At 37.3% G+C, this 20,487-nt stretch overlaps 1 protein-coding gene and 1 pseudogene across 2 annotated transcripts in view; both read right to left on the reverse strand.

Annotated features, from left to right (window-relative positions):
* Nucleotides 1-358: 358 nt before the first annotated feature.
* On the reverse strand, nucleotides 359-984 carry LOC113897534 (annotated as a pseudogene). Its single transcript, XR_003512352.1, has one exon. The product of XR_003512352.1 is annotated as a 40S ribosomal protein S15a pseudogene (transcript).
* A 4,902-nt stretch (nucleotides 985-5,886) lies between these two features.
* ZNF782 (zinc finger protein 782) overlaps nucleotides 5,887-20,487 on the reverse strand; it is an 89,115-nt gene continuing 74,514 nt past the window's right edge. Inside the window, exons 4-5 of the mRNA XM_027550285.1 lie at nucleotides 13,729-13,824; nucleotides 5,887-9,446 (exon numbers count right to left, since the gene is read on the reverse strand). Coding sequence (XP_027406086.1) covers nucleotides 7,576-9,446; nucleotides 13,729-13,824 — 1,967 coding nt within the window. The 3' untranslated portion in view covers nucleotides 5,887-7,575. The remainder of the gene's footprint in view (nucleotides 9,447-13,728; nucleotides 13,825-20,487) is intronic.

Raw genomic sequence — 20,487 nt, forward strand, 5'->3', positions numbered from 1 at the left:
AAGAATACTGGAGTGGGTTGCCATTTCCTTCTCCAATACACGAAAGTGAAAAGTGAAAGTGAAGTCGCTCAGTCATGTCAGACTCTTTGAGACCCCATGACTTAGCCTCTTTAGTGAAGTTTTCCAATCTTTTCATATTATTTAGCTATAAACTCCTCCTTAAGCAGTGTTTTCATTGTATCCCAAAAAGACCCTACCAGGCTCTTCCGTCCATGGGATTTCACAGGCAAGAGTACTGGAGTGGGTTGCCACTGCCTTCCCCAGATGTTGTTCAGAGCTAAGTATGGTACGTGTCAGCGGCTGTCGTGCACTCTTTCATGCACAGATGCTACTCTTTGCTCTCCCCCCCCCCCCCCCCGAGGCATTTTATTTGTATGTATTACATCCCTAGAAAAAGAATCCAAGGATTTTCCCTCCTGTATGTTTTCGTCTTGCTTCTTCATGGTCCATGATGCCAGCTGAGGTTGTCAGTACAATGAAACCAAACTGACGGGATGGGCGCAGGTTATTCTGCCATTTTTCTAGATCTTTGAGTTGCACATCAAATCTAGGGCTGATCACTCCACACTTATTTAGCCTGCCTGTGAGGTTCACAACAATTTTCCCAGCCCTGTGATCATCAATGATTTCAAATTCGCCAATGTAACCATGCTTCATCATCACTGTTAGAAACCTAATGATGACTTTGGAGCACGGCCTAATAAGGACCTGGCATTTGCCTCTCTTTTCGGCATTGTTGATACTCTTGAGAGCATCGGCCAGGACATTCATGCGCACCATTCTGGCGGCACGGAAAGATGGCGGAAAGAGCTACTCTTTGCTCTTAAAGATTACACAGAAAAGGCACATGTATAGGAAACATTGCTTGACAGCCTGAAGCGTACAGCAAGCAGACCAGCAAAAACACCTGTCATGATCCCCAGCATCCTGAAAACCCCTGGCACCAGTGGCAAGACAGTGCCACCACCCCTGCCTCAGCTGGATTGTTCTCTGTGAAATCAGGCAGAATTAGAAATCCCAGAGGCTTCTGATCCTCAATAGCCATTACAGATTTTGATCTGGGAAGTTGCTCAAACCTTGTAGCCTGGCTTGTATTTCCAGTGTGGTACTAGTAGGGCTTTACAGGAGGCCCCTGAAGTCTACCTGGTTTGCCTATTTGGAGACATCAGCATCTGTGCTGTCTGTACCAGAAAGGTCACCTTCATGTCCAGGAGCTGCCAGCTACAAAGGGGCTTCCATGGGACAAACACTTGGCTTGTAGACTCAGGATAAGATATTGCTCAGCCTCCTGCAGAGATTAGACATTGGGTTTGCTTTTTCCATGGATAAGTCACCAAAACATATGCTGTACATTGAAAAATAAAGGCCCCAAACCCTCACTTCCATTTAAAATATGTGGATATAAAGCATTAGTTCAGGGAATAAAGTTGCACAATTGATGGCAACTTGGTGGCTTCTGTTGCATGCATAAATATGACTGCATCTTTTCACTACAACTTTCTATACTTATTTTCCTGTATCTTGTGAGTACAGTTTGTTTCTGCACTGTTCCAATAATTTTGACATGAAAACGTTATACTATCAAGTAAAAAACCACTTTGTCTCATCACTCCATTTGATTTCATCTCACCCACTGCTGAAGAATTTACAGGTATAGTCATGCCTTCACCACTGATGACTCTAAGTTTCCCTTAGGAATATGCAGGGGCCTCTGAGAATTGAGTTAAATATTTTTTTCCTATTAAAATTTCTTTTTTATTGGAGTATGTTGCTTTACAATGTTGTTAATTTCTAATGTACAACAAAGTGAATCAGCTTTGTATGTCAACCCAAGTGACATACATCCCCTCCCTTGGGAACCTCCCTCCCACCTCCCCATCCCATCCCTCTAGGTCATCACAGAGCACCAAGAAGTTTCCTGTGCTATATAGCAGGTTCCCACTAGCCAACTGTTTTATACATGGTCATGTATATATGTCACTCTACTCTCCAAATTTGTCTCATCAAGCTCAATCTTATCTCAAGGTCCTTCTCAAAATTCTCCACTGACCTTGAAGATGAGTTCTCAAACTCTGGCCCAAGTCATGCCCCCCAAAACTCTGTAACCTGGCAGGAGGCTATCTACTACTTGAAATGGTGTCTTTTTAAGGTTCTGACATAAGCTCTGGTAAAGAAGGAAAAATTTCATGCCTTTTGCCCATGATTAGGGCCAAATCACCTGCTGATCTCTAAATCTTTTGTCAGAGAGGTCACCATGAAGTGACTCCTGTACACAAGAGAACTCAAGATGCAGTTCCTGTGTTAAAAGGCATTAATGGAATCACCTTCAGTATAGCAAGGAAACAGGACTCAGGGCAGTAGTGACCATTAGAGCATGTGTGTGTGTGTGTGTTGCTGGTTCTATCTTAAAGCGTGACTTCTGTCTAGAATAGGTATACATCTGCTGTGTAACTCCTACCCTGGATGCAAGAACTTGTAACAGAGAACCCAAGTGACAATATTCCAGTTTAGTTCAGACTTCTATCAGAGAGAAGCTCTGGAGGGAAGGGGAGAGATAGTCACAGGTGGTGATTTTCCTGCTGTTGTGGAAAAGAAATTTCCTGGGAGTTGGACACTTGGAAATTTGGCTGAGGTACATAGGCCAGTGCACAGGTCTGAAGCTTCCAAAATTTCAGGAATCGTATCATCAGATAAAATGTAATGCCTCAAGAATATGAGGAATTCCCACCTATATCAAGGCTGAATCTCCTTTAGGCCTAATGTATTTTTTTATTATATCAGCTAAAATCTTGCTTTAAGCTCTGTTTTTAATAGTAGTAGTAAAATAGGTAATGGTTTGCTGTTGTTCAGTTGCTAAGTCAAGTCTGACTCTTTGCTATCCCATGAACTGCAGCACACCAGACTTCACTGTCCTTCACTGTCCCCCGGAGTTCACTCAAACTCATGTCCACTGAGTTGATGATGCCATCCAACCATCTCATCCTCTGTCACCCTCTTCTCCTCCTGCCCTCAATCTTTCCCAGCATCAGGGTCTCTTTCAGTGAGTCAGCTCTTTATATTAGGAGGCCAAAGTATTGGAGCTTCCGCATCAGTCCTTCCAATGAATATTCAAGGTTGATTTCCTTTCACAGTGACTGGTTTGATCTCTTTGCTGTCCAAGGAACTCTCAAGAGTCTTCTCCAGCACCACAATTCAAAAGATAATGGTTAGTTATTACTTATTGCTCATTTACTCTGTGCCAGGCATAGTTTAAAATAACTGACATATAGATTAACTCAGAAAATGCCCTCAAGAAGCATTGTAGGTAATTACCATCATTATGCACCCCTACCAAATGAGGAAACTGAGGGATATAAAGGAGAACTGCCTTGCCCAAGGTCACACAGCCACATGGGAGGGAGAAGGGAATAAATATACAAGGAGTAAAGCAAGTGAACCATGTGACGAATTCAGAATCTGAGTCCCATAATATGCTGGAGATCCAAAATTCACTTCTATAATCTTTAAAATCAGATATATTGATGTGTAATTTATATAAATATGTGGCTCAGATGGTAAACAATCTGCCTGCAATGCTGGAGACCGAGGTTTGATCTCTGGGTCAGGAAGATCCCCTGGAGGAGAGTATGGCAACCCCCTCCAGTATTCTTCCCTGGAGAATTCCATGGACAGAGGAGTCTGGCAGGCTACAGTCCATGGAGTTGCAAACAGTTGGACACGATTAAGCGACTAACATGAACATGCATTTTTGATACCTTCTGATGAGTTTTGAAAATTTATATACCTTTGTAAATACCATCACAATCTGCATAGAACTTTCTGTCATATTAAAACATTCCCTCGTTCCCCTACCAAATTAATCTTCACCCCACACCAGGGCAACCAATGGGCTGCTTCCTATCCCTCTAGATTAGACGTCTTTCCTAGAATTTTGCATAAATAGAATCATACAGCTCTATTTTCTGGTGCCTGGCTTCCTTTTATTAATGTTGTTACATGTATTAGTGTAATATTAATAGGTTCTTCATTTTCATTACTGAGTGGTATTCCATTGTTAGGCAACATCACTGACTATACATCTATCTGCTGATGGACATTTTGGTTCTTTCTAACTTGGGGATAGTATAAATAAAGATTCTATGAACATTTTAATACAATTCTTTTTAAAAAATTATTTTATTTTTTACAATAATTTAAGTTTTGCTAGGCGTAAACACCTAGAATTGAAATGGTTGGTTTAGATAAGGCAGCATTACTTTTGGAGAAGGCAATGGCACCCCACTCCAGTACTCTTGCCTGGAGAATCCCATGGACAGAGGAGCCTGGTGGGCTGCAGTCCATGGGGTCGCTGGGAGTCAGATACGACTGAGCAACTTCACTTTCACTTTTCACTTTCATGCATAGGAGAAGGAAATGGCAACCCACTCCTGTGTTCTTGCCTGGAGAATCCCAGGGACGGGGGAGCCTGGTGGGCTGCCGTCCCTGGGGTCGCACAGAGTCGGACACGACTGAAGTGACTTAGCAGCAGCAGCAGCAGCATTACTTTTACAAGGAATTATCAAATGGATTTTTAATGCTATCACATTATAGCATTATAGTTTTAATTTACACTTTCCTGATGATTAAACCTTTGGAATCTTTTCTAGTACTTACTGGCTATCTATATATCTTCTGCTGTGAAATACCTGTTTTAATCTTATCTTTTTTCCCAATTTAAACTGAGTTGTTTGTATTATTGGGCTTCTCTGGTGGACTCAGATGATAAACAATCCACCTGCAATGTGGGAGACCTGGGTTCGATCCCTGGGGTGGGAAGATCTCTTGGAGAAAGGAATGGCTACCCACTCCAGTATTCTGGCCTGGAGTTATTGCATTATGAACATGGAATATTGTGAATTTCAGTACTTTGACAGATACATCTATTAGAGACATTTTCTCCCAATGTGTGATTTTTTTGTTTTCAAAATAAAATCTTGAAAAGCAAACACTTTAAATTTTAATAAACTCCAGCTTATCTTTTTTGCTTTTATGTCTCACACAATTCTTTGTATTACATCTTAAAAATCTCTCCATGCTTCAAAGCAGTTTCTATGTTTCCCAACAGAAATTTTATACTGTTAGCTATTTTGTTTAAGTTTATAATCTATTTTGAATAAAACTTTAATTATTGTATAAATATCAAGGTGCATTTGAAATATGTGAATATCCAATTATTTTATCATCATTTCCATATCAAATTACCCAGGAACATATGTCAAAAATCAACTAACAACTCTCAGTTACATTTCAGATCATTAGAGAGCAGGAAAAAGCATTGTTTCTATTCTTAAATAAGAAGATAGCTGGGAAGAGTTTCAATTAACAACTTTTTTTTGACTACATCAGATATCTGAGATTATGGGGCAAAAAACGAGTCCAAAGTCTGGAGAGCTAGGTAGCTGCAGGGAGAAACAAGAACTCAAGCAGTTGTTTAACTGAGACAGAGAATGCCACAAACCATATAAAATGATTGTAAAAAAAGCTAAATAACATTCAAGATCAGATAGGTTAGTTCAGAAGAGAGAGAAATTATAGTAAAATTTAAATGCTGGAAATAAAAAAAAACCAACAAATGAAGAATGCCTTTTAAGGGATGGATTATCAGTATACTTGATACAACTGAGGAAGGATTCAGTGACATTGAAGAGAGGCAGGATACAAACACATTTATATAAATTTGTATGTGTGTAGGCTTCAACACAATATTTGTATTAGTGACCCTGAGATAATACAAAAGTACACAGAAAACAGGGTTTGTCTTTGTTGAAAAAAGACAGCTTAGTAAAAATGGCCTTTCCTATATGCACATGTCAGGAGGCAACAAGAGAAAAGAAATGTGGTATAGGATTTCGAATTTTCAGATACTTCCTGTGAAAGGTTTATTTGTTATTAGTATACATGTAGATGATGTATTAATATCAGAACAGTTACTAAATAAGGGGTACATAATTCTATTACAATGCTGTAGAGTTCTAGGATACATACAAAACAAACATTTAAGTGGCATGCACATACAAACTGATGTAAACAGAAAACTCAGAAAATATTCGCATATATTCAACACTGTGTAACTTATACCATTTATTTCTTATTTTTAAAAATCTTCTTATTCTAGTAAATGTGCATGAACCAATACTGTTATAGTTCATTAAATGTCTTAATATTACACAAGAAACAACAGTTTTGATTAACATAAAGGCTATTATTAACTTTCTCAAACTGATAACTTTTTCCCTTATAACAAACTCTGAGTGATATTAAACTTTGATGACTCATTAAAAGCTTTGACATATTCAAATTGAGCTTTGACAGCTCAGTTATCAGATATTCAATGAGATCTCATTTTTTTGGGTAATGGATTACCTATATATGCAGTAATATTAGATATCTTCCCCTGATACTCACCTGACTGACGAGGAAGAGATATGGACAAAAGCTATGATCATTCAGGATTTGCCAGGGGTTTTTCCTGTGTGATATTTCTGATATACTTCACTGAGTTCACATGTCCACAGAAATCATATTCATAGGTTTGAGTATATGTCAGTATTAAGTATACTCGAACCTGCAGAAGCTCAGCAAAGAACAATTCTATTTCCTCATAGCAAAATGTCTGTGTACATGCAGGAGAAAATTCCATTCAATATTTATTCTTTGGCCCTGTTTCTTTCTATTTTGTACTCTTTCATCTTCTGTGCATAAGCCCCTTGGTTTTGCTGGGGGTAATATCCACTGCATTCTGACAAGGGACAGGAGAAAACATTAAGAATTTGAGAGATGTATTTAGTAAGACTTGTCATTAAGCCCTACATTTCACTATCTAGAGGTTAAAAATAGGATTTCAAGTTGGATGACAGTGGTTGAGAAATTTAAGCTAGGTATGGCATTAGAAAAAGAGGAAATGGTTATTGGTGAACAATGAATATATCATTATGTCACATATCATATGACATATGTCATTATATGTCATATAGTTATTACCCTTATGTTAGTCAAATAGAGGTTGGACATAGGATTCCCCACATCCATTACCTTGTTTTCTTGTCTGTTTTAATATACTGTAAGGTCTCTACCCTTTATGTTATTTTCTGCTTATTGAAAAAACTGGTGTTTGACTAACAGTTCTCACATTTACTCCATTCCCAATTTTCTCACTGTTTGATTTCTCTAATGATGAGTAAATTTTGATTTGCTGGGACAAAGTTATGACACATTCATTACATTCTCAGAGTTCTTCTGCAGTGTGAGTTTTCTAAGGATTGAATGCCTAGAGTATTTCTTGTATTATTTTAGTTTCTTTACTGGATTGAATTCTCTGATCTACAATGAGGACTATACTCAAGATGAAACTGCCCATATAAAATATATTCCAAGAGATTTGCTCATGTTAAGTTTTCTGATGTTGAGTGAAACTAGTATCTTGCATAAGAACTTCCAAGTTTTTATTATATTCTTAGGAGTTCTCTCATATGTATTTTGTATTGTGAGACTTTATTTTCAGCTCAGAGTTTTTCCATCTTCATTATATTTATATTTTTATTTCCCTGTATGGGCTTTCTGATGTTCTCTAAGGCTTGATTTTTGACTGAAAGTTTTTCCACATTTATCACATTTGTAGGGTTTCTCTCCAGTGTGAGTTCTCTGATGTACTCTGAGGTTTGATTTCTGGCTGAAAGCTTCACCACAGTGATTACAATTATAGGGTTTCTCTCCTGTATGAGTTCTCTGATGTTTTCTTAGGACTGACTTCTCACTGAAAGATTTGGCACATTCATTACATTCATAGGGTTTCTCCCCAGTGTGAGTTCTCTGATGTCCTCTAAGATTTGATTTCTGCCTGAAAGTTTTTCCACACTCATCACATTTATAGGGTTTTTCCCCAGTGTGAGTTCTGTGATGTACTCTAAGGTTTGACTTCTGGCTAAATGCTTCCCCACAATGATTACATGTATAGGGTTTTTCCCCTGTGTGAATTCTATGATGTCCTCTGAGTTGTGATTTCTGGCCAAATGCTTTCTCACACTGATTACATTTATAGGGCTTCTCCCCTGTATGAGTTCTATGATGTTTCCTTAGGCCTGACTTCAGTTTGAAAGCCTTCCCACATTCATCACATTTATATGGTCTTTCACCTGTGTGAGTTCTCCGATGATTTCTTAGGCCTGACATATGGCTGAAAGATTTTCCACATTCATTACATTCAAAGGGTCTCTCCCCTGTATGAATTCTTTGATGTACTATGAGAATTGATTTATAGTTGAAAGATTTCCCACATTCATTACATTCAAAAGGTTTCTCTCCTGTGTGAGTTCTCTGATGTATTCTTAGTCCTGACTTTGCACTGAAAGCTTTCTCACATCCGTCGCATTTATAGGGTTTCTCTCCTGTGTGAGTTCTCTCATGTTTTCTTAGACGTGACTTCTCACTGAAAGCTTTCCCACATTGATGACACTCAAAGGGTTTCTCCTCCATGTGACTTTTCTGAGGCTGAATCAGGCATGAAGTTTTAGTGCAGGATTTTCCACATTCATTACACTCATAGGGTTTCAACATTATTTGAGTTTTCTTATGCACATTGCAAGCTGACTGGTAACCCAAAGTGTCTGTACATGTGCCATAGTCATAGGTTTGTTCTATTGTGTGAATTCTCTGATGCACTGGGAAGGTTGAATTATGGCTGAAATTCTTTCCATATTCAAAGGATTTCACCCCTATATAAAATTTTTCCTGTTCTTTAGTGTGTAATTTTTGGCTGAAAGATTTCCCTTCTATGTCAGTTTTTTGAGTGATCCTACTAAAATTATTTCTGTTTTTAGTACATTCATATTTATTAAACTCATAGTGACTCTTCTCCTCTGGATGACTGCTCTGAGAAACTATCAAGGTTGATTTCTCATGTTCGTTTTCCCCAAATTTATTGAATTCATAAGGTTTCATTTTTGGATGGGTACTCTTAGACATAACAAGGGCAGTCTTTTCAAGAAAATCTTTTCTACACTCATTATATTCAAAAGCTTGCTGCAAAGTCTGAATTGTCTGTTGCTGGATAACTTTGTCTTTATGTCCAAAGGTTTTCACATTTTTACTACAAACAAAAGAATTCTCTCCAGTATTAGTTCTGCCGTCCTTAATACTGAAAAGCCAATTCTCACATACATTAGGCGCATAAGTCTTTTTTGAATATTGACAGTGTGGGGCCAGTGAGCTAAGAAGCAAGTAAGTAGACCCTGTAGTGTCAAATTTACAGGGTATTGTTTCTGCAGGAAAAATGTTTATGTCCAGAGTACATGGTTTTCCTGATATTTCTTGTTCCATAGTCAATGATTTGTTGATGAATAAAACTTGCCTGAAACGTTTGCCTTGGTTTTCTAGGCTCTCCTCTAAGAGTTCATCAGGTTGGAATTCTTCTAAAAATGAGAAAATTAAGAATATTTTATGATACTTAACACACTTATAAAATGAGATTTATATACCTATGCCCCATTATGTGTTTGACTCCTTGGTGTCTGGCTCAGTTTCTTTCCCCAAAATAATTTCAAGTTTATATTCTCTCTTCTTTTGTTGTTAAAAACTTTTTCTAGTGGAAAAAGAGAGAGCAATCTAGAAATGAAATTACACATATCTTTGGTAACTTAAACCATAATTTTCAAAACTGGAAAAAGAAGAGGATATAAAGGAAAGCAACAATTAAGAAAAGAGAATGTATTTAAGAGAGCTGAATCCTGGGAACAGAGAAAACAAAGACTGGAATGAATTCGACAAGGATTTTGCTCTAAGTAGATAACAAAATGTATCAATGGAGAATTGCTTTTAGTGGCTTTACTGAGATAGAGTTTGCCTTAGGGAAGCACACCAGTGACTATATTCACAGTGAAACATTGAGTACAATGATAAGAAAACCACTAGTCTGTATGTTTCCAACTGGAGCTCCACCCTGGTCTGGGAACTAAGATTCTGCAAGCTACATGTATGGCAAACAAACAAACAAAAATCATGGCACCAACTTTCTTACGTTGAAAGAAAGAATCAGAAACATAAGTGTATAGGTGGAAGTGAGAAACCTGATGAGAGTTAAAGTAATTTTTCTGCCTATGTTGGAGTTACCCCTCTTTCCTGGTTCTAGTGCCTTGGTATTATATCAGGGTTGTTCAGTAGTGAATCCCTCTTAATCATCAAATCTTTCCTTTCCTTTTTTTAAATTTGTTCACTTATGTCCTCCAGACTAGTCTTGCTCCTGTCCAATCCTTAATTTCCATCTATTTTTCCACATATCTAGTTTTTATTCACTGCAAGATCTTAAGGATTGTGTTTCCAGTTGGCCCTAAAAATCTTTTAAGTATCCTTTTTTATATTTATTTACCACAAATTTCCTATGAACATTTGACTGCTATTGTCCTCTTGTTACCCACACTCCATGCAAAAATGTCATGCCCATGCTAAAAATATTTGAAGGCTTTGGTTGTACTACCTTAGGTACCAACAGATGAAAGATTAAAGTGATGTAATTCAGAAAAACAAAGTTTTACACTAACTATATGCTCATTATGTGTTCTTGCTACCAATCCTCTTAGCATGAGCATGCATGCATACTCAGTTGTGTTTGATTTTTTGCAAGCCCATGGACTATAGTCCACCAGGCTCCTCTGTCCATGGAATTTCCCAGGCAAGAATACTCGAGTGGGTTGCCGTTTCCTCCTCCAGGGGATCTTCCTGACCCAGGGATCGAACCCAGGTTTCCTGTCTAGTACACATTATTTTCTGCTCTAATTTTTGATAGCGTATCAGTCCTCATTAAGTGGTTCATTTCCAACAATAACTTCATACTCACATTCTTTCCCTAAATTATCCTCCATTCTAGCCTTAGAACCCTTGAGAACGTAGGTGCCCTTCAGGTAGGGCACACTATTTTCCCAAATCTTAACAACAAAAAACAAAGTTTGTAACATCCTTCTCACAAATTTAAGCAACATTTATTTTAAAACCTGAAAGAAGCTACTACCTGTATATCATTCACTTTATAAAGGGATAAAAGCACCCATATCTGTGACTTTACAGTAAATACCCATCACCAAAATCAAGAGGCATCTTAAAATTGAAGGAAAACCCATAAATGAGAAGCATTTTCTCTTTCTTGGTTGTACCTAAAATAATAGTTCACCTTTTAATCTATAGCACCATAGCTATGCTTTATGAAGCTTTGCTCACTTTTCCAAAATAAAACCTTCACTGTGATATTCTTTGCATCCCTCTATAAATTTAGTTATGTAGCGTGTTTGCATAGCTTTGTTTTCAGAACATACTACATTCATCTTTATAAAATATGCTATTTATATTTCTAGATAAGAGGTTGGTAAACTTTTTCTGTGAAAGGCCATAGAGTTAATGATTTAGGCTTTACTGGTTATTCAGTCTCTACTGTAGCTATTCAAGTCTGCCTTGTAGCTTGAATATGTAAACAAATGGATATTGCTGTGTTCCAATAAATGTTTCTTTGCCAAAACAATCAGTAGGCAGGATTTGGCATGTGGGCCACAGTTTGCCAAGCACTCTTCTAGAGTCCTGGAGAAGGAAATGGCAATCCACTCCAGTACTCTTGCCTGGAAAATTCCATGGATGGAGGAGCCTGGTAGGCTACAGTCTATGGGGTCGCAAAGAGTCAGACACGACTGAGTGACTTTAGTTTCTTTCTTTCTATAGTTCCTTTTGGAGAAGGAAATGGCAACCCACTCCAGTGTTCTTGCCTGGAGAATCCCATAGACGGAGGGGCCTGGTGGGCTGCAGTCTATGGGGTTGCAAAGAGTCAGACATGACTGAGCAACTAACACATACACACACACACACACACACACACACATTCTAGAGTCCACAGGGTGTGAAACAAAATTAGAGAGGGATATTAAGGTTGACTACTTCTAATGAGTTCCTGTTTCTCCTTATAACTCTTGCAGTTTTTTGTTTTATGAATCTTGATGACAATTTATTTGGTGTACTAATATTTTGAACTTTTCTGTATCCTTTAAAAATTATCTTCTTTAGCATTATCAAAATGTCCTTTTTCCACCTGTTTTTGACCTGAACTGAACTTTGAAATAAATAAACACTGAGTTGCTTTTATGTTTACTGGCTTAATAATCCATGACTGCATTTTCAAACTTCCTAAACTATTTTGTAGATGTACTATTTGATGGGCTTCCCTAGTAGCTCAGTGGTAAAGAATCTGCCTGCCAAACAGGAGACGTGGATTCGATCCCTAGGTTGGGAAGATCCCTTGGCTAATGAAATGGCACCCCACTCCAGTATTCTTGCGTGGGAAATCCCATGGACAGAGGAGCTTGGAGGGCTACAGTCCATGGGGTCGTGAAAGAGTCAGACATGACTTAGTGACTAAGCAAGAACAATTTCTTTGATACAATATGATAGCCTTTTCTCTTAATAGGTGTATTTAATCCATTTACATTGAGAGTTGATATGTCAGATATGTTTGTCTTCCTCTGTTTTATGTTGTATGTTTGCATAGCTTTTGTGGTGAAAATTTTTAACACAGCAGGCCTAGACTGTTACCCTTAGAAAAGCCTGCTTACAAGATGAGCCCTTAACTAGCATTTGGGAACTCAGATTTCAAGATGGTTACCAGAATTGCTAAGAGGGGCTCAATGTGCTTAAACTGTTTGTACAAAAAATATATTTATGCTGAATAATTAGCTTCTATCAGAAAGCCTAGAATTTTGATATATGGGTGCCTACAGTAAAAACTCTGGGTTCAGTTCAGTTCAGTTGCTCAGTCGTGTTCGACTCTTCACGACCCCACGAATTGCAGCACGCCAGGCCTCCCTGTCCATCACCAACTCCCAGAGTTCACTCAGACTCACATCCATCGAGTCAGTGATGCCATCCAGCCATCTCATCCTCTGTCGTCCCCTTCTCCTCCTGCCCCCAATCCCTCCCAGCATCAGACTCTTCATTGCAAATGAACTTTCCAGGTAGATATTTCACACGAGTTGTCATAACTGGTTTTCTACTGACTTTGCCCCATACATCTGTTCTCTTTACTGATTTTGCTCTGCATGATTTCACAGTATAAATCTTAGTTACGAGTATGCCTGTGTGCTGAGTCCTCCAGGTGAATTAATAAACCTGATGATGATCCTGAGGACCCTGATATAGTATTTATAAGAAACTTCTCTACTAATAGGTCTGTTTTCTTTAGTCTGTCAAATGTAAATAACTTTTAACAATTAGGAGGGTTGAACTTTGCTCTAGTCTTCATCCTTTCTAACTATACAATTTCTTAATCATCTATTAATTTTGATTGTATCTAGTAATTTATTATATAATGATAAAATTAATTTATTTCTCTCTTCTGCTCTGTTACTCCCAATTTCAGTTTATTAACTTTTCTTAGTTTTTACCTTTTTACTGTTAAATATGCATCCATTACTTAATTTTTCAGTTTCAAAGGGTATACTTAGCTCCCATCTTCTAAAGATGAGAATATCAACATGCTTACATTCCATTGCTTTTAGTTGTCCCCTTCTCACATTTTATTAGATTTATTATTTCTAAAATTTCAAATGTAAAGACCTCTAATAGGAGAGTGCTGAAAAACATTTCAAACTGCTGACTTCTATCTAGGTGATCACTTTGGATCTAATTTTCTTGGATGCCTTCTGCCAGTATTCAGTAACTCACCTGGGGAACTTCTGTTTATAAATTCTTTCTCTAATAACCATGGATCTTCTCCTTGTTCCAACATGAAGATCAGTTCTGGCTTTGTAAAGCAGTACCCTGTAAATGGGAAATACTTTAGCACTTGAGTTAGCTGCATAGGTTTCATTGTTTCTGAATGTGAAGAAAGGTACAGCTTCAGAAATGGCACATTGAGGGTGCTTGCTAGAATTTTTTTTTGGTGGAGGGAATGATAGCAAAAACCATTTTCTTATACTTATAAGGGATCACTCTTCTTAAACCCGTAAGTCACAAGCCTAAATAACATTAAGTTCTAAAATTGTCAATGTCTGTTCCTTAAACAAGATTTCATCAGGACTGACTCTATAGCCAGCCATAATGGAGTAGAAGAACCAATTTACCTCTCCCTGAGGGCTTCTCAGGTGGTGCTAGTGGTAAAGAACCTGCCTGCTAATGTAGGCAATGCGGGTTACATCCCTAGGTGGGCATGGTAATCCACTCAACTATTCTTGCCTGGAGAATCCCATGGACTGAAGAGCCTGGTGGGCTACAGTCCATGGGATCACAGAGTTGGACACGACTGAAGCAACCACACACACACACAAACACACACACACACCTCCATATCAGACATCTAAACAAACCATACAAAGTGTATGAAATGGGTTTTAGACTTTAGAAAACAGGCAGTACAGACAGTGATACTTGAGAACAGAGAAACAAATGAGGTGAGCCCTGTGATTACCAAAGCTTATTGCTTAGAGAGTTTTCAACCCTAAACAAAAAGAGACCACCAAAACCGCTTGGTGGACTCACTAAGTTAAGGCAATAGAATTGGACCTCAAGAAAGTCATGACAAATAGGATTTGTAAGAGAAAATACAAGAGAAGAAAGATACAGAGTCTTTGTCTGATCTGCAGAAGGGTCTCCTGAGTACTAACTTTTGAAAATGTAAGGAAAACACTTGAGGTTGGGGAAAAACCAGTGGAAAAGCGTAGGCTGAAATTTCACAAAGCACACAGAGAGGTATAAAACTTCCTAACCCATGGCCAATTGGATACAGTAACCAGAAGGGCATTTATTGCCTTGGTAGAGGGGCCAAATGAGTCTGAGAGTAAAATGAGTTCTGAATCCAATATAACAAAACTTAAAGCAAACCTTAAAAGGATTAAAGTAATTCCAAGTAATTTAAATTCATCCTAGGAAAGGGCCCAGAAGATTTCAGACAATACAGCAAAACTACCACTTAACAACATAAAATCTGTAACATCTAGCCCTCGATAAAAAATTACTTAATATGAATAAAAGGGATATATTATTGTAATCAAGAAGAAAAATGAATCAGTAAGCCACAGAGTAAGAAATGACACATAAAATTAATAGTCAAGGCCATTAAAACAGTAAAAATACTCCATATGTTCAAGAATATGATAAGAGAATTTATTAAAAAAAGTTCCTAACTGGAATTCTCAATATGAAAAATATCTGAAATGAGTAAACAAATCAACCAAACAAGAAACAAAAAAAAAAATGGATAAGATTAATAATAGTATACACACACACACACACACACACACACTACATATGGAAGGTTAAATGACAAAAGGCACAATGGATAACTTTAAGGTTAAAAACTATGAAAGAAGAAACCCACAGTGAATACAGACTAGAAAATAATAAACAGTTATTTCTGACCTATGGGATAAAGTTGTCTAATATGGGTAACTAGTATTTCAGAAGGAACAAAGAGAGAATGGAAAAAGCAATAATGGGCAAAAGTTAGATTTTTGAAAGCAAAGTCAAAGTGAAAGTCGCTCAGTTGTGTCTGACTCTTTGCAACCCCATGGACTATATAGTCCATGGAATTCTCTAGGCCAGAATACTGAAATGGGTAGCCTTTCCCTTCTCCAAGGGATCTTCACAACCCAGGGATTGAACCAAGGTCTTCCGCATTAGAGGCAGATTCTTTACCAGCTGAGCCACAAGGGAAACCCAAGAAGTGTATAAATCCATGGACCTAAGAAGCTAAATAAACGCCAAGGAGAAGAAACATGAAGAACACCATACCAAGATACATTATAATTAAATTGCTAAAGTCACAGATAAAAAGAAAATGTTGAATAGAAAAAGACATAATATGTATGGAAGAAGAAAAAAGAATGGATGCCTACTTTTTGTCACAAATCATACGTCAGAAGACTATGAAGTAACAATTTTAAAGTACTGAAAGAAAAAAGCCCGCCTAGAATTTTATACATGACTAATATAAGGCATTTTCAAACAAATAAAAATTGAAAGACTTTATCACCAACTGATATGTATTACAGGAAAGTTAATTCTCTGAAAGAAATTCTTCAGCTAGAAGAAAAATGAGATCAGGTGGAAATCTGGATTAATATATAGAAAAAAAAGAGCACCATAATCTGGACACAAGTGGATAAAAATAAAATAAACTTTTATCATTTTCAGAACTCTTAAAAATAGTAAATTGTGTTTTAAAACAACAATAATGTACTGTAGGAGATGGGAAATAGTGAGAGTTAGGAATATTGGGGATTTTAAACTTATGTAGATGAGGCATGCAGAGTTGCTGAGAAATTTACCAATATTTATTATAAGTTCAGTTCAGTTCAGTTCAGTTGCTCAGTTGTGTCCAACTCTGCGACCCCAAGGACTGCAGCATGCCAGGCTTCCCTGTCCATCACCAACACCTGAAGCTTGCTCAAACTCATGTCCATTGAGTTGGTGATGCCATCCAACCACCTCATCCTCCGTCATCTCCTTCTCCCGCCTTCAATCTTTCCCAGCACAAGGGTCTTTTCCAATGAGTCAGTTCTTAGCATCAGGTGGCCAAAGTATTGGAGTTTCAGCTTTAGCATCAGTCCTTCCAATGAACAACCAGGACTGATCTCCTTTAGGATTGACTGGTTTGATCTCCTTGCAGTCCAAGGGACTCTCAAGAGTTTTCTCCAACACCACAGTTCAAGAGCATCAATTCTTCGGCACTCAGCTTTCTTTATAGTCCAACTCTCACATCCATACATGACTAATGGAAAAACCATAGCTTGGACTAGATGGACCTTTGTTGGCAATAGTAATGTCTCTGCTTTTTAATATGTTGTCTAGGTTGGTCATAGCTTTTATTCAAAGGAGCAAGTGTCTTTTAATTTTATGGCTTCAGTCACCATCTGCAGTGATTTTGGAGCCCCCAAAATAAAGTTTCTCACTGTTTCCATTGTTTCCCCATCTATTTGCCATGAAGTGATGGGACCGGATGCCATGATCTTTGTTTTCTGAATGTTGAGTTTTAAGCCAACTTTTTCACTCTCCTCTTTCACTTTCATCAAGAGGCCCTTTAGTTCTTCTTTGCTTTCTGCCATCAGGGTGGTGTCATCTGCATATCTGAGATTATTGATATTTCTCCTGGCAATCTTGATTCCAGCTTGTGCTTCATCCAGCCCGACATTTCGCATTATGTACTCTGCATATAAGTTAAATAAGCAGGGTGACAATATACAGCCTTGACATACTCCTTTTCCTATTTGGAACCAGTCTGTTGTTCCATGTCCAGTTCTAACTGTTGTTTCTTGACCTGCATACAGATTTCTCAGGAGTCAGGTCAGGTGGTCTGGTATTCCCATCTCTTGAAGAATTTTTCAGTTTGCTGTGATCTACACAGTTAGAGGCTTAGTCAATAAAGCAGATGTTTTTCTGGTACTCCTTTCCTGTTTCAATGATCCAACAAATGTTGGCAATATGATCTCTGGTTCCTCTGCCTTTTCTAAAACCAGCTTGAACATCTGGAAGTTCACGTATTGCTGAAGCCTGGCTTGGAGAATTTTAAGCATACTTTACTAGCATGTGAGATGAGTGCAATTTTGTGGTAGTTTAAGCATTCTTTGGCTTACCTACCCACAAATGATTGATTTGTTTCCTGTGTTTACACTGTCAACTGCATGATCTTTTTTACTATGTAAGTTAAAATTATTTATATTTTGGAGATTGACCCTTTGTCAGTTGTTTTGTTTGCAAATATTTTTCCCCATTCTGAGGGTTGTCTTTATGTCTTGTTTGTGGTTTCCTTTGTTCTGCAAAAGCTTTTAACTAGGTCCCACTTGTTTATTTTTATTTTCATTACTCTGGGAGGTGGGTCAAAAAACATCTTGCTCTGATTTATGTCAAGTAGGTAAGTGAGTGTTAGTCGCTCAGTTGTGCCTGACTCTTTGCGACCCCACAGACTGCAGTCCACCAGGCTCCTCTGTCCATGAGATTTTTCCAGGCAAGGATACTGGAGTAGGTTGCCATTTCCTTCAAAGAGTGTTCTTATGTTTTCCTCTTAGAGTTTTATAGGGTCCAGTCTTACATTTAGGTCCTTAATCCATTCTGAGTTTATTTTTGTAGATGGTGTTAGGGAATGTTCTAATTTCATTCTTTTACATGTAACTGTCCAGTCTTCCCAGTACCACTTATTGAAGAGACTGCCTTTTTGCTATTGTTTAGTCTTGCCTCATATGTCATAGATTAGGTGACCACAGGTGCATGGGTTTATTTCTGGGCTTTCTATCCTGTTCCACTGATCTATATTTGTTTTTGTGTCAGTACCAAATCGTCTTTTTTTCTCTTAAAATGAAACAAAGATGAATATTTTATTAATAAAAGATACAACTCTCAAAGAAGATAGACATCATAAACCATTAGATACCTAACAACCAAGAAACAAACATACATAAAACAAAAATAAGAAATATAAGGGAAAGCAAAAAATATATAATCATTGTAAGACATAATAACATTTCTCTGAGAATATTTTATCAATTGCAGAAAAAATAATAGAAGCACCTTGAATGAGGTCATTAATAATTTAAATATAATAGATTTCTATTTATAGTACTCATATCTTATACAAATATATTTAAAATTTTGTATCTCATACATTGTTATTAGATGTCCATAGGACATTTAGAAAAACTGGCAAAAAGATAAACATTACTAAATTTCAAAAAGTAGAATTCTTTTTGTGATTCATACATATACGCATATATTATTTTTGAAATTATTATCCATTATAGGTTATTATATGGAGAAGGCAATGGCTACCCACTCCAGTACTCTTGCCTGGAAAATCCCATGGATGGAGGAGCCTGGTAGGCTTCAGTCCACAGGGTCGCAAAGAGTCAGACACGACTGAGCGACTTCCCTTTCACTTTTCACTTTCATGCATTGGAGAAGGACATGGCAACCCACTCCAGTGTTCTTGCCTGGAGAATCCCAGGGATGGCAGAGCCTGGTAGGCTGCCATCTACGGGGTCGCACAGAGTCAGACACGACTGAAGTGACTTAGCAGCATAGGTTATTATAAGATATTGACCATAGCTTCCTGTGCTATACAGTAAACTTTTGTTGCTTGTTGCATATCTATTTAAGTTAGAAATCTAACATTCTATTTATACTAAGTCAAACAAGTACAATAAAAATGCCATAAACTTTTTAGTTATAAAAATTCATAGGTTTTCTAAAATATATATATATATTATACATATTATTTATATATGTGTATACAAGAGCGTTTCTACTATGCTTGATAAAGGCTTGAGAAAGAACATCAAAAAAGATCTTCATATATTCCAGCAGTCTTTAAACATGGCTACTCATTAGAAACATATCTGGAGCTCTGGTGAAAAAAAAAATCAAAACCTGGGCATTTTCAAAAAATTCCAAGATAATTCTGAATTTTATGCATCTGAATTGTAAAAAGTGATTACAGGTTTTTCTATTAAATGGTACTTTTGGTGATATAGAATTCTATCATTTTTCTGTTGACCAATGATGATACAATGGTATTGCTACAGTTACATAATCACAATAGAGAAAGATGTTTATCAGTTTTCACAATCAATAGACAAAAAGATAATTACAGTTGCAAGTCATAATGGGAATATGATTAACCTGACAATATAAAATAATTATATACAATCTGGGGGGATCAAGTAGAGTCATGTGGTTAAGTGGAACTGGATACATGCACATGTTTTCATCTGTTCAGTTAGTCTATATATCTTTTGGTTGGGTACTTAATCCATTTACATTTAAGCTAATTATTGATATGTATGATCCTATTACTGTTTTCTTAATTGTTTGGGGTTTATATTCTGTAGGTAGGTCTTTTTCTTTTCTTGTTTTCTGCCTAGAGAAGTTCCTTTAGCATTTGTTGTAAAGCTGGTTTGGTGGTGCTGAATTCTCTTAACTTTTGCTTATCTGGAAAGCTTTTGATTTGTTCAACAAATCTGAAGAAGACTCTTTCTGGGTAGAGTATTCTTAGTTGTAGGTTTTCCCATTTCATCACTTTAAATATATCATGTCATTCCCTTCTGGTAGAGTTTCTGTTGAGAAATCAGCTGATAGCCTGATGGGAGCTTTTATGTTGTCGTTTTTCCCTAGTTGGTTTTAATATTTTATCTCTGCCTTTAATTTGTGTCAGTTTGATTACTATGTGTCTCAGTGTGTTCCTCCTTGTGTTTATCCAGCCTGGGGCTCTCTCTGCTTCCTGGACTTGGTTGCCTATTTCCTTTCCCATATTAGGGAAGTTTTCAGCTATTATCTCTTCAAATATTTTTTCAGGTCCTTTTCCTCTCCCTCTTCTCCTTCTGGGACCCTTGTAATGCAAATGTTGGTGCATTTAATGTTGTCCCAGAGGTCTGTCCCAGCCTATTATTTAAAATAGGCTGTCTTCATTTCTTTTCATTCTCTTTTTTCTATATTCTG

The sequence above is a fragment of the Bos indicus x Bos taurus genome, chromosome 8 (genome assembly GCF_003369695.1).
Source record: "Bos indicus x Bos taurus breed Angus x Brahman F1 hybrid chromosome 8, Bos_hybrid_MaternalHap_v2.0, whole genome shotgun sequence".
NCBI lineage: Eukaryota > Metazoa > Chordata > Mammalia > Artiodactyla > Bovidae > Bos > Bos indicus x Bos taurus.